The following is a 14,816-nucleotide window of genomic DNA, read 5'->3' as shown; positions in this document are numbered from 1 at the left end:
ACAGGTCTGTGCTCAGGGACTGGGGAAAGCACATTTTGGGAATTAAAGGAAAAAAAAAAAAAAGGGATCACTCTGTTAAGTTACAATTTGGGAGTTTTTTTTTCTGCTTATTGGCTGGCATCCTCCTCTGGGCTGATGTGGTTCCAGGCCAGTCTGAGGGTGTTCTGTGGAAGATGACGAGAAGCCCTGGGTCTGAGGAAAGTCAGTCAGCCTTGGTGTGCTGTCTGTAGTGCTCAGGGATCCAGACTGGGGGCCAGGAGCTGCTGCATGAATTCTCTCCTTCTGTTCATCCTCCCTTCACAGTAAAAGCCCTCTGGACCTGTGTGAGGAAAAGTCCCTTCCCTTTCGCTCTATGGAAATCTCCTTTCAATAGGTCTGAGCAGAGTGTCACTTAGTTATAACCAGCAGTGGCTTTAGCTGCAGGCTGACAGTACAGCCAAGGCTAATGGGAGATAGTCTCAGTGTCCCACCAACTCTGGAGCTCTGTCAAAATCTTGGTCAGACAGAGTAGGTGGCTACCTACATGGTTGGGTTTGAAGCAGGTGGCCAGGTCTCCACTCTCTGGCATCATGATTCATTTCCCTAGATCAGAGAATTTTGCTGGCCCTTAGAAAGAACCTATTACTGTGTGGCTTGCATTTATGGGAATCGCTATATTAGCCACTAACATTTGAGTTCACAATACCTTAACAGAATCTCAAAGGAAGGGGAGGCAGGTTGGCTATGGAGTGTGTGCATGTGTGTGTGTGTATGGATGTGAGTGTGTATGTATGGGTGTGTGTGTGTATGATCTCTGGAAGACTGCAGAAAGCCCACAGAGAAGAGAGAATGCACAAGTAGAGAAACCACCTTGGCCACTTTCCCCAGAGTTATCTGGAGCAACTTTGAAACCGGGTGGTGGGTGGAAGGCTGTTCCGGAGTCATTGCTCTTGCTCTAACCCAAGCCAGGCCAGACAGAACCCAGTTTCTCTGTGGTTCCCTCAGCCAGTGTCCAAATATGCTCAGTGTCACTCCTCTACACATTTCCCCCATTCCGGTCAAACTCAGTGTTTGAAATCCTAAGCTTCCCTATAACAAAATGAAGGAAGCCCTCTCTCCTTTGAGAATGACTTAACATCTTTATGTCATTTTGCTACAATCTAAACCAAACATGACTGCAAGACAAAAGCTACAGGAAGTGATGCTGTCTGAGAAGACACGGCCCCTTTGGTGAGAGTACATGGATTCCACCCCAACGGAAGAACTTATCTTCAGTCACACTTTCCAACCAGGTTTTCCTGAGTTTGACAGTTCAGCCCACCTGCCTCACCAACTTCAGGTCCTCCCTGGGCCACCAGTGGCCTAACAGACTCCTGTACAGGAAGATGGAGGAAAACTTGGTGGATTTCATAAGATTACAGTCATCTCTGGTCACAGAGCTCAGTCCTTGAGGCAGCCCTGGTCTGGAACTACACATGATCAGGCAGAGACGACACTGTGAGCGTTTCTGGGAAGAAAGGTCTGGAAGGAAGTTCAACAGAGTAGATGAAACATCTCACCATGTTTCCAGGTCCGGGGCTCCACGGGGCCTCTCATCTCTCTTATCTGCCAGTCTCCTACTTGGGTATCAAGGACCAGCCCACATTGCACAGGTGAGACTCTCCTACCGAAGCGACAGAGGATGGCCCCACCAAAACTTGGGGTCCCTGTAATCTTTGCATTTGGAGTGCTGATATAGCCTCTGCTTTCCCCAATGGCAACGTGATTGCATGTCACAGCCCCTTGGGTTAATAATTCTTCTAATGCTCTTCCCCAACAAAAACAACTGCCTTTAAGTTCCCAGGCTTTTCAAAGGATCACTATACATGTATAAATATTTGCTGGAAAGACAGAATGAATGCATTGTTGTCTCAGAATAGTTTGACTTTTGCTTACACTTTGAATTTTAAAAAATGCATGGTAATATACATCTTATATTTCACAATGACTAGCCTATATCCAAGTTACTCCTGTAGCTAGATGTGGGGAACAAGCTCGTGTCCATGAAAAGTATCATAGGCTACACCAACCAGCCACAGAAGGAGGAAACCGTGTACTGAAGTTTCTTGGGTAAGTGCTACTTCATTTCACTTTCCCCCATGTTACTGTGAGGAGGTTTGATTTTTCCATAATTTGCATCTGTGGAAAGTAAAACCAAATGGCTTGTCCAATGTCACAGCAATCCGTGGTGGTCAGACTTCTAACCCTGGGGCCTTAACACTGAGTAATGAAATGCAGCTCAGGGGATGCATTGGTACTTATCTCCTGCTGTTTGCATTTTAGAAGCTTTCCTATGTAAACAGAAAGAGAGAGCACTCACAGTATGATGGACTCTTACATTGCCTCGGAGTTGGTAAGAGGAGGTGTGTGTGTGTGTGTGTGTGTGTGTGTGTGTGTGTGTGTGTGTGTGTGTGTAAGCTCTAGTGTGGTGATATTGTGTTCCTCAATATATTGTGCACCCTAATAAACGTATCTGGGGTCAGAGCACAGAACAGCCACTATATTCAACATAGGTTTAGGCAGTGGCAGCACACGCCTTTAATCCTAGCATTCCAGAGGCAGAGATTCATCCGGATCTCTGTGAGTTCAAAGCCACAATGGAAACAGGCAGGCATGGTGACACATGCCTTTAATCCCAGGAAGTGATGACAGGAAGCAGAAACATATAAGGCATGAGGACCAGGAACTAGAGTCTTTTTAAACTTTTAGCTTTTAGTAGCAGTTCAGCTGAGATCCATTTGGATGAGGACTCAGAGGCTTCCAGTTTGAGGAAACAAGATCAGCTGAGAAGTTGATGAGGCGAGGTTAGCTGTGGCTTGTTCTGTCTCTCTGACCTTTCAGCATTCACCCCAATATCTGGCTCCCATGTTTTTTATTAATAAGACCTTTTAAGATTCATGTAACACTCTAGTCTCTACATACATGAGGAATCAGGCAGTATTAATCTTTCTGAACCTGCCTTATTTCACTTAACACCTTGACCTCCAGGTTCTAACAAGTTTCTGAAGCCAGCACTGATCTGAACAATTTCACATATACCAATTCACATGCATCACACAGTCACATTAAAACATTTGTGGATTATGAGAAGTTTATTAATAATGGAAACACACAACCTCCCTTTAAAAACAACCACCTCAAATGTATAGAAACACTTCATCTTCTTCTCTTGATTTGATCAAGGCCAGGAAAGGAAACTGCAACACCAGAACACAGAGCCACAGTTCTGAAAGGGACAGTGCTCATTTGAGATAAGAAAATTAGAAGACACGAATTCATTTCAGTGGCTTGACCACTAAGCATTTGGCCATCAGACAGACAGAATTTACACTGTACTGCTAAAGCACATTGTGAGTTTTTTAACTGGAGTAAAAATCCAGTGGCATATTTATACAAATGTGATCATGCAGCAAGGATTCAGAGACAGTCACCAGGAAATACCAGGACACAGTTCATGTTTGCAAATGATGAACAGCTTTCGAGTTCATTTCTGATGGTCTTTCGGTAACCGCTCCTCAGCTGCTCCCTAATACCCCCCCCCCCCCCCCCCCCCCCCCCCCCGCCCCCCCCGGGCAGCTTTTCTCCAGTCTCTACCACAGTCTCAGAAAAGAAGAGCATGCTGCACATAGAAGGCAAGCGAAAGAGTATCAGGAAACCACCTTGGACATGGATACAAAACATATACAGAACGGAATTTTGCTGTGGGAACACACTGGAAGGCACTCAGAAAAGAACATCTAAGCTTTCAATCCAAAGAAGGAGCAATGTGAGACCTGCCACTTGACTGCAGTTTCTAGGGCTTTGGAGTAGCTATGGTTTAGGCATGGCTCCAAGGTGCTGCCTACACCAATTTGGATGGAGCTTGGGAGCCACAGATGATGGTCACGTGAAGGCGCAGACCCATTGAGTGGGCTCGGTTACAGTCTGTACATTCAGACTGTCGTATTCCTATTCCAAGTACTGCCAAGTCCTGGCTGCTTCTTTTCTCTGCAAAATCTTGCTTCATTTAATTCTCCTGAAGGAGGCTTGGGAGGGGGGCTGTGCAAATCTTGCTGTTTTGGGGTTTGGAAGGCACAGTCACCATCCTGGCTCTTGGACAGATTTGAAGTGTAACATTCTGCTAAGTGAGAAGCTCTGTGCCTGCTCCTTCTCTGTTGTCCTTAGTGCAGCTTCAATATTTGCAAAACATAAAGTCAAAATACTTCAAATCCAACCCAAAGCCATTTGTTATTCATGCAGCACAGTTCTTACACATACCAGTATACAGTGAGCTTTTAGCAACGGGATCCCTTCGTTTGGTTTTGCTCCTTCTATGCACTTACAACTTTGTCCTCCTCTTTGGGGAGTTAAGAATAATTTGATCATATAATAGTAAAATCCCTATTCTATGCAGACAAAATATTATAACCTTAAACCATGCCTACTTTTGATTGTGTTAGAAAACAAGAAACCTGCAGGCTAAAATTATTGTACCCTTTAAAATGCCCCATGAGTTGTTTGTAAAGCACAGAGCAACCTAATTGTGTAGGGAATCTTGATTTTCTCTCACACGCACAAAACCCTTTTGATTGTGCTGGTCAAAGTCGTGGAAAGTGTTCTGTTGTTCTGGGTGCCTCTAGCGGTACCCAATGCACAGCCACTGACTTGAAAACAACCTCCCTTTGAAAGGACAGCCTGTGACATCCCCATTCCCAATCCTTTTGCTATTTCTACAGAAAACTATCATAAGTCAATGTGAATTTGGTTATTCCTCAGAGTGTGCAGGTGCAACTGTGTGTGTGTGTGTGATCTATGTGGAGGCCAGAGGTCAGCGGTCCACTCTGGTTTCTTTTTTGTTTCTTCGGTTTTTGTTCCCTGAGACAAACTCTCTCACCAGAGACCTAAAATTCGATCTTAATAAAGCTGGCTGGTCCAGGAGTCCCAGGGATCTACCTGTCTCTACATCCTCAGTGCCAGGATTACAAGCACATATCACTATGCCTGGCCTTTTTACCTGGGTTCTAAGGATCAAGTTCTTACTGGGGTGGCAAACACTTGGCTAACTGAGCCATTTCCCTAGCCCAGAGTTGGTTATTCTTAACAAACACGGAAGGTTTTTCAGGTCAGTATCTGGAGGCTTAGGGTTGTGCACAGCTGAGATCAGACCTTTGGTGGGATTTTATCCACCAGACACTCTGATGGGCCTTCCTGATCTGAGCTAGCAGGCAAGAGGGGCAGACTCAGGGCAAGGCAGAACACAATGAGTTTTACCTGGAGTGAACTACAATGGCCAGTCCTCCAGCTGACCAGCCTAATACGTTCCTTTAGTTGGGATGTGTGTGTCACACAGACTGATTCCACTGTCACCATCATGGAACTCTCCACCGACTCTCAAGGAGAACACATGTTCCCATAGGACTAGGGACTAGGAAAGTGTATGGACAGCCACGGTAGAGAGCAAACCTGGCTGAACCATGACCTGGAACTTCTACTTTTGAAAACACCAACTAGGAGAGACATTCATGGTGGTCTTTACACGGTGTGGATTTCCCAAGTGAGCACCTTCCTCAATGCACAGATGCTCTTCTGAATTTAGTAATAACAGTAACGCAGCAAAGTCTATCCTAACAAAGTACCTGTGTCAAATCTAAACTGATAACAAACTAAATCGACCCTCTAACTGTGGACATATCATCCAAATGATGGCATTGAGACATCTGTCTCTAGGTCAACTGTAAAAGTCATCATTAATAGGATTTTATAAAAAGCCCAAGTTTACGACAGGACTCAACAGTGGTACCCAATCACCATCAAAGGTACCTGCTTGTCAAGAGAGATACTCTTCAACACATCACACATCACAATTATGCTATTAGTGTAAGTGCTTCGCTTCCTATGACAAATGCTCTTGTTTTTTCTCTAAGAGTGTTTTAAACCTGAGTGTTAGTGTTTTACATGTTCTTTTTTGTAGTGGTTGGCTTCCAGGAGAATGGATCTTCAGACATCTTCCCTTGTGGTTATAATTTTTCTCAACACCAACAGCACTGCCTAAGGACAGCCAGAGCTCATTAAACAGCATAATTATAATGAACAATTAGCTGGAAATTAGTCTTAATGATTTGTTTTAGATGATAGACTAGAGGCATAATGTAATTATTTTTAAACTTTCTACATCGTTAAGAATGCAACGGCACTACCATTCAATTATGTGAAGCGGGCAATCATGGAGGCTGCAGACCATCACGGAGGGAGGCTGCAGTCCACTCATGGAATGGGGTTAAGGCAGCCAGAAGGCTGCACCCCACCCAGGCGTTTATAACTACTCGGCCTTCCTGTTCTACTAGGTTTTTTTAAAGCTACTTCATGCCTTAAAGACATCTCTACTGTGATAAGTTAAAGCATTCAACACAGAGATTCATCTTTCCCAGACTCTACCATTCTCCTCCAAGACACCAGGGTGGATAACGGCAGGTGGTAGAAGGAACTAGAAGAATCTGGAGGCTAGGAGGTGGCCTCAGATGCCAGTTCACACCATCATCCTGGATGGACAGGAAAGGAGGTTGTGTAAGTCATAGATGAAAGAGCATTAGGAGTAAGCACCAGAAAGCAATTGATCTAGGTCATTCATTCCTCGTCTGTTATTCCTTTTCCATTTAGAGTTTGTGAAATCAATTTGAATCTTATTTCTCATAAAAACTTTAAAAGTTTTTGTTTTGTTAAATTATGTACATGTGTGTGCATATGTGTGGGCACCCAATGCCCCTGGAGCTGGGGGTACAGGTAGTTGTGAGTCACCCAACTTGGGTTCTGGAACTGAACTTGAACTCGGTCCTCTGCAAGAGGGCTTGTGAGCCATTTCTCCATCTCTGACCTCCCAAGAATTTTTTAAAATGTACAATAGATATCTACAAAAAGTTCTTTTGTTTTCTGAAAAATCTAAAAATATTCACTTAGAGAATGAATAAGCATTTGTTGTCAAAAGTTTGCCTTTAAAAAAATTGTGTTTTTCACCTTGGCTAACCAGGGTTCTGTTTCTGCCTCTACGCCCGAGTCAAGCTGTTAGGTCTTTTGTTGTTGTCCATCAGAAGTCATCAGGGAGCGTAGCCCAATACCCACATAAAAGACCTGGTACCTGTGTTTCCACATCACAAAGCAAGCCAGCAAGCACACAAGGCCACAGACCAGGTTTAGAACCATCTGGATAATTAAGAACAATTTGAAAGTGCCAGTGATGCTGGTACAGTCAGCCACATCCCGGTAAACAAAGGTCCTGCTGAGAGGCTCCGAGGAAGGCAGTTTGCACAGGCAAGAATCGAGGGAGGTCTCACAGGTAAACTGTGCAAGCAGGGAACAGTGGTGGGCGGCAAATGCCACGGCCAGCATGCAGACCATCAGGCCCAGGGCACTCAGCAGGAAGTAGAGCACCTGCAACAGAGAAGAAAAGCCTTCTGTTACAGAGAAGATGGGCTGACCGCAAAGCAGGCTAGTGAACGGTTTTACTGAGTTCTCTCAAACCTTAATACCAAGACACGGATATACTTCATGTTGATTAGTTAGATGACTGATGGATTTTTGCAACAGGGTCTTATGTCCCCCAGGCTGAGGATGATCTTTAATTCCCAGTCCTCCCCCCTCCTGTGCTCAAGTGCCAGCATCATAGGTGTGTGCTACCGTGGCCAGCTTTAGAGTTATGTATGCCATTTGTCATGCAGTCCTTGGCTTTTTCCATGACCTGCAATGACCTGTTGGCTTGACTGTGGGATGTTTATGTCTAGATTTAGCAGGAAACGTAAATGAATCCCGAACAAGCCCTCTCTCCCAGATGACACATGGCACTTATTTTTTAAATTGAGAATTGCCAGTCATAGGATGGAAACGAGATTGGAAAGTAAAGGCCAGGTTTCTGCAATACGAGCACCGTGTTGGTCAAAATTATTACAGGTTGATCAACTAGTGATAAAGGTTAATGGAAAACAGAATGTACTTGATACTGTAGTTATCATACTACAGCCATGATTGTCAAGACCCCCGAGCAAGAGGCCTCTGGGTAGAAAAATAAGTGATGGCTATGGAAGGCAGGTGACTTAGCCTACATGGTAGCTCTGGGATTGGTCGTGCTGGTTAAAGTTCTAGCTCTGCTTGGAAGGAATTGTGGACTCTCCATAAACGTCTCTGGTTTACTTTACTTACTTCTGGAACATTGTGTCCAAAAGTCGTGGGTTCTCACCAACAAGGCCACAATAAAATTCCCTGTGCAGCACAAGAGATGCTCTTGGGACTAGAGTCACACACCAGACACAGTTCTCTTTGTGGTCTCCCTGTGTGGGGTCCAGATAAAACCGGACTTTGGGACTAGTGCCTACAGTTTGTAGGACAAGATTTATGCTGCAACATAGACAAAAGCCGCTCCTTACTGAGAGCAGTTCTGATGTATGGCTGAGGCCAGCCTTGAACTCCTGATCCTCCTGCCTCTTCCCATCAAGGGCTGGGATTTCAGGCAGGTATCATCATGCCTGATAAAACATCTTGTATCTTAGAAACATAACAGGAATAATTTGTACTTGACATGTTTAGTGTTCCTTGGAGGGGGAAATCAGGGAAGTGCAAAGTGGCATCATTATAAAATTAGAAAGGATTTATTTAATTTGTGATATTAAAAGGACTGCTTCGGTCCTGTCCCCAGAACATTCAGTGACAATATTTTATGTAGACTTGGTGTGTTTAGACTTCAAAATATGGATTTATTGTGTAAGGCTAATGGCATAGAATATTGAAAATATTGTGGATTATTCTGAAATCTTTGGGTTTGGTGATTGAATTTAAATTCCTGGTATGGGGAGCCAGTTTATGCTGCCCACGTGTGACTGCTTGCAGGAGGAACCCCAGTTAAAATGGTCATTTCCCTTTGTGTAGCCATCCACTTAGTAGAACAGCCCCAAATTGAAATTCTGCCACACCATTTTATTTTTTATTTTTGGCCACCAGCAGACAGATCCTACAGTTGCTCTTCTGTCTACTGCATACCCTGCCTTGTGCACACATTCACAATCACACCCAGATGCACACACATGTCCTTAAATGGTAGCTATTTCTAACACTTACTATGGGAAAGTCCATTTGTTGACAATAAGAAGTCTGTATATTTTAAAGAAAATAGGGCTGGCAAGATGGCTTAGTGGGTAAAGGCTCCTGCCACCAAGCCTGATGACCTGAGTTCAATACCTAGAACCCACATGGTGCCCTGCAAGATGCACCCTGGCCTGTACACACACATCATAGCACACACACACACATCATAGCACACACACACACACACACACACACACACACACACACACACACACACAGAAAATAAATAAATAAAATAGAATTTAAAAAATTTTTAAATGATACATTGTAGCTCAGATATTTATTCCCAAGCACACAACAGTGAAGGACATGAGCCGGCAGGCCAGACCACCTAATTAAGGCTTTGCTCCAGAATGCTACCTGGGGCTCATCTGTTGGACATATTAACCGTCATCTCTTTACCTGCACATCTGTCTGGAGTGATACTTCTAACCTGACTTCATAGTATCACCCTAAGGATCAAGAGCAGATATCTCCCAAGGGCACAGGAGTTAAACCAGCAGAGACGGAATGCTGCCATTTCTAGAAACCTCCCAGGACCAGCTCTACTATCTGTCTTGTTTTCTGCTACGTGGGAGGAACAAAGTGGACTTGGCTTGTAGAAGGTTGTAAACATTGACACAAACACAGAGGTTGCTTAATTGTAATCTAGCTCCTTTAATATGCAGAATCCAGCAGCTCAAGGACAGGGGAAGAGAAGCCACATCCCTTCGCAAAGTGACATGGGCACACATCAGAGTCAGGGAAGCCTCTTGTCTGAGGTCACAGATACTCAAGCCTGCTGGTGACATCTGCAAGGTCCCTTCCTGACGGCCACAGGCTCGTGCATTAAAACCCACAATTTAAAACCAGGCACCCTGTTTTGCCCACATGACAGAAATAAACTGTCAATGAAGGCAGGTGTGTGGAATGACCTTGGATATGACAGCAGCCTGTGTGGGTGTCCCAGCAGAATGTCCCTGGAGGCCAGTTCTGTAATCCCCAGGCTTGCTCCTGACCTGCTGTCTCTGGAACCTGCTGAGACTTTCCCACTTGGCGGCTCTGGGAGGAGGGGAGTTCTGGTTAGATTTAATGTCTTCCCCTTGGCCAGAACTGTAAGGCCTTTCTGCTGCTGGGGAAGTGTCTGCCACCGAGCAGCCTGAGGAACCGCCAGCAAGGTGTCTGCAGACACATGACCTTCAAATGCAGGAGAGCACTCAGAAAAGGGGTACACCCACAGGGAGGCGGGAGGGTCCACACCCAGCGACCTGCTAGGCCCAGAGGCAGAGAGTCCAGGGGAAAAGCAGGGAAGTGCTAGTGGTCTCCAGGTCTAAGAGCAGGGGAGTGTGAGTATGTATGTGAGTGTGTGCTTGTGTGTGTTTGTGTGTGAATATTTGTGTGTTTTTATGTATGTGTGTATGTTTGTGTGTGAGTTTGTGTATGTGTGTGTGGTTTTGTGTGTTTGTGTGTTTGTATATGTGTGTGTGCTTGTGTGTGTGTGCATTGTGTGTATGTGTGTTTGTTTTGTGTGTGAGTATGAGTGTGTGTATGTGTTTGTGTGTGTGTTTGTATATTGTGAGTGTGTGTGAGTGTTTGTGTGTGAGTGTCTTAGGGTTTTTTATTGCTGTGAAGAGACATCATGACCACAGCAACTCTTATAAATAAAAACATTTAATCGAGGTGCTTCCTTACAGTTTCAGAGGTCATCATGGCAGAGAGCATTGCAACATGCAGGCAGATGTGGTGCTGGAGCTGAGAGTCCTACATCCTGACTCAGAGGCAACAGGAAGTCAACTCACTATCACATTGAAGGAAGCTTGAGAAAAGAGACCTCAAAGCCCGCCCCCACAATGACATACTTCCTCCAACAAGGTCACACCTCCTCATAATGCCACTCCCTTTGGGGGCCATTTTCTTTCAGACTACCACAATGTGTGTGTGTGTGTGTGTGTGTGTGTGTGTGTGTGTGTGTGTGTGTGTGTGTGCGTGCAGATGTGTGAGTTTGTGTATGTGAGTGTGTGTTTGTACAAGAAGACTCCATCACCATAGCATGGTGACTTGTCCTGTCTATCTAGGTACCCAATAAGAGAAAATAAACTAAAAAGCTTAGCCAGGGGAAAGAGGGCTAAAATGCAGCCACATGGTGACAAGCCCCTCCAGAAGGCCCATTTCATTCCCCCTAAACCACCATGGGAAGCACGGCACGAGCTGTGCCCTGTTGGAGCCCGGACAAAGCTCTTTCTGGAACAAAGATGCCACAAAGATTGCTGGCAGCAGCCTGGCTGAAGGTCCCCTTCAGGGAGGAGGAAGGACCGCCTGTCTGTCAGTCAGTGTCTGTCTTGCTGAAGAAAGGAAAGAGCTAAGGAGACTTTCCCAGGGGGGTCTGCAGCCTGCCGACACCAACAGCCATCCTTCTTCTTCTTCTTCTTCTTCTTCTTCTTCTTCTTCTTCTTCTTCTTCTTCTTCTTCTTCTTCTTCTTCTTCTTCTTCTTCTTCTTCTCCTTCTCCTCCTCCTCCTCCTCCTCCTCCTCCTCCTCCTCCTCCTCCTCCTCCTCCTCCTCCTTCTCTCCTTCTTCTTCTCCTTCTTCTTCTTCTTCCCCATCCCTGTTTTTCTTTTTCTTCTGTTGTTTTTTTAAGGGACAGATGTTGAGACGCCTGACAGGGGACTCACTGAAAGGGAGGCTTCATCTGCACTTTTTCAGGAATCAGGAAGGGAGTAAGGAAGTCAGGATGCTCTCCATGCCTGGATACAACCCACACCAGAGTACTCCTACCTGCTGGATGAATCTCCTGAAACTTAGCAAGCTATTTCTTACTAGGTTTTTGGCTTTCTTGTTCTTTTCCTTTCTTTCCTTCTTCACATCACCATGCCTTGTTATTTGATCAGATCATCAAAAACAAGAGCCTGAACTGGTGTCTGCTCCCTCTTGCCTTCTTCTAAAAACAACAACAGCAAAAACAAAAAACAAAAACCCCTCATATCAAGAAGGTACATTTCAGGGCTGGAAACATGATTTAGGGGTGAAGAACACTTGCTATTCTTACAGAGGACCCAAGTTCAGTTTCCAACACCCACATGGTGGCTCACAACTGTCCTTCAAAGTGTGAGCACACTGCTTTTTATACCACCATCTTTGAATATATGACATTCTCCTCCTCCTCCTCCTCCTCCTCCTCCTCTTCCTCCTCCTCCTCCTCCTCCTCCTCCTCCTCCTCCTCCTCCTCCTCCTCCTTCTTTTGAGACAGAATTTCATGTAGCTCAGCCGGTCTCCAACTCAGTACATGGCTGAGGCTGGCCTTGAACTTTTGAACTTCTGATCCCCCTGTTTCTGCTTAATGACTGGTAAGATTATAGTCAGTCATGTGCCACCATGCTCCGTTTATTTGGTGCTGGGAGTCCATGCTAGGCAAGCACTGTATCAACCGAGCTACATCCCCACATTTTAAACACATCCTATTTTTTATCTTTGTGGCTTTTAAATGACATTGTTGACTTATTCTTGGGCTTCATGCTTCCTCATTGTAGCAAAGAACGTGCCTAGAAGAAAAGTCAACTACAGATGGGCAAGAGAAACATACAGAACATTCTTCATCCTTGGCTATGGCACTGAGTGAAATCCACCAGCCAAGCTGTTTGTTTTATGTTCCTCACCTCTGAGGGAAGTGTTTAAGTCTCTGTTTAAGTGTTTAAGTTAAGTATAATCTGGAGATTATATTTGTGGAGCGAGGTGCTGTGTACTTAAACAGACTGCAACCAAATGCACTGTCCACAACAGACAAAAAGTTCATAGTAATGAAAGACAGAATTGCCAAGCCCTGCATAGCCTAGCCATTTCCCACAGACTATTGGCAGGACCCACTGGATTTGGCCAATGTTCCTTTTCTGTCTTGGTGCTCCCACCTACAAGGGGAAACACTCAGATTGTTTCATTATTGAAATATTCCAAATAACCACAAGATACGGAAGTGGGCACCTTTCCCTGGCCAAGTGTTTCCTTGAACTGATGACTGTTCAATATTCCTTTTTGGGACATTAAAGGTGTGCTCTAGGAACAACCTAACTCATGGAAATTAAAAGGACCAGCATTACCTCTGCGTCTGGACCAATATGCTCCTAAAACATGTTTGGACTGCCTGAAAACGAAGTTTCTAAACTCGTCAGATATGGAACACTTGAAAAGCCCTCTTCTTTTTGTGCTCACGTTTCTTCCTATGTAATGATTCTGAAAAAAGGAGAAACAACTTACTTTCATCAAGAACTGGACACATGTCCTCTCATCAACTTGATATGAGACACAAAGCATGAACAGTCCAAGGTAGGCCACCACGCAGACCTGCAGCAGGGACAAAGGACATCATTGGGGCACACGTGTCAGGACTCCAGAAACACTCAGCTCTGTGTCCTTCCTGGGATCACCTATTTTGTCAAGCCCTTCAGTTCATTTTATTCATGTCAAACAGGTTTTTCTCAACTTGTGAAATTCAATTTTAAAGATGTATTTTTGCTAATTTTTATTGAGTATGTGTTTGTGTATCTATGTGTGGGTATGTGAACATGAACGCAGTGTCCTCAGAGGCCAGAAGAGGGTGTCAGATCCCTAGGCAGTTGTAAGCCATCTGACTTGGCGCTGGGAACTGAACTAAGGTAGGTAGGTTCTCTTTGTGAGCAGTCTGCACTTTGAACCATGGAACCATCTATCCAGTCCAGTGGAACATGGTTGTAAAATAGCAAAGACATTGTTTTAGCTTAGCCAGTATTTATTAAGTTCCTCTGTGTTCCAGGTACTACAGAAGATGGTTCAGAGTATATACAATGATAAATTAAATTTAATCTATTTGATTAGTATATGTCCAGTAGAGTCCAAATAAACTCACACACTACGCTAAGGCAGGACATTTTCTGCTACGTGCCATTCAGAGAACTATAAAAGCTTAAAGAAATTGAATCTAACAGGAAAATACAGAAGGCTTTGCTTAAAACTTAGGCTTGGAAAGGAATAATAATAGTGACAGCCACTAGCAACCTGCTGGAGTTCGTCTAAGGACTTTCTTCATGTCATCATCACAGAATCCTATAAAGGGGGTTTTGGGGTGATGGAAAGGAAGCCAGGGGCCCACACTGCAGGCCTGCAGCACACAGCAGTCAGCCTGGCCGAAAGCAGATGCAGGAGCCACAGCCCAGCAATGGGACAATGTAGAGCAGGCTAGCAGAACAGACAGACCCACAGCAGAATTGTAACAAAATGTAGAGTAGAAAAGGCAGGGGAAGACAGGACAGAGGGGTGATAAGGCGGTGGCTTGGCTCTCCAGCAGGGGGTGACATGGCTTTAGATACACTTCAGGAAAATAATCAGAGATGTCCGGTGATGTGGCAAGGATTCCGAGATGCTATTTCAGCAATCTGAACAAGATTAGTCTATTGGGAAGCTAGGTGTGGTGGCCTCATGCCTGTAGTCTCAGCACGCTGGAGGCTGAGGCAGGAGGACCACCGTGAGCTCCGGGTGACATTTCTAGAGAGGCACATCATTGGAATCATGAGCATGCTGGTCTGAAGAGTTGTGAATGGAAAACAAAGCAAGACTCAGGGAGGTGGTTCTACAGCACAGGACGGGCAGGTGCGGGCGGGGAGACAAGAGGCTGGGCAGTTCAGGTTTCTAAGTCGGGGAGCAAGTCCTTTGTGAAAGCACTTTCAAATTTGTTATATTATCAGC

At 44.9% G+C, this 14,816-nt stretch overlaps 1 protein-coding gene across 4 annotated transcripts in view; it reads right to left on the bottom strand.

The window, feature by feature from the left end:
- Positions 1–3,091: 3,091 nt before the first annotated feature.
- The window catches only part of Sspn (sarcospan), a 66,165-nt gene continuing 54,440 nt past the window's right edge, over positions 3,092–14,816 (bottom strand). For 3 of the 4 annotated variants that reach the window (XM_052720415.1, XM_052720412.1, XM_052720416.1), the window contains exons 2-3: positions 13,353–13,439; positions 3,092–7,422 (exon numbers count right to left, since the gene is read on the bottom strand). In XM_052720415.1, the coding sequence (XP_052576375.1) occupies positions 7,057–7,422; positions 13,353–13,439 (453 nt within the window). In that variant the 3' untranslated portion in view covers positions 3,092–7,056. The remainder of the gene's footprint in view (positions 7,423–13,352; positions 13,440–14,816) is intronic. The other variant, XM_052720414.1, reaches the window with a different exon arrangement.

This window comes from Peromyscus californicus, unplaced genomic scaffold, assembly GCF_007827085.1.
Source record: "Peromyscus californicus insignis strain IS unplaced genomic scaffold, ASM782708v3 Scaffold_6__1_contigs__length_162567912, whole genome shotgun sequence".
Lineage (NCBI taxonomy): Eukaryota > Metazoa > Chordata > Mammalia > Rodentia > Cricetidae > Peromyscus > Peromyscus californicus.
The sequence above is the reverse complement of the archived record's forward strand: the minus strand, read 5'-3'. Positions and strand labels throughout refer to the sequence as shown.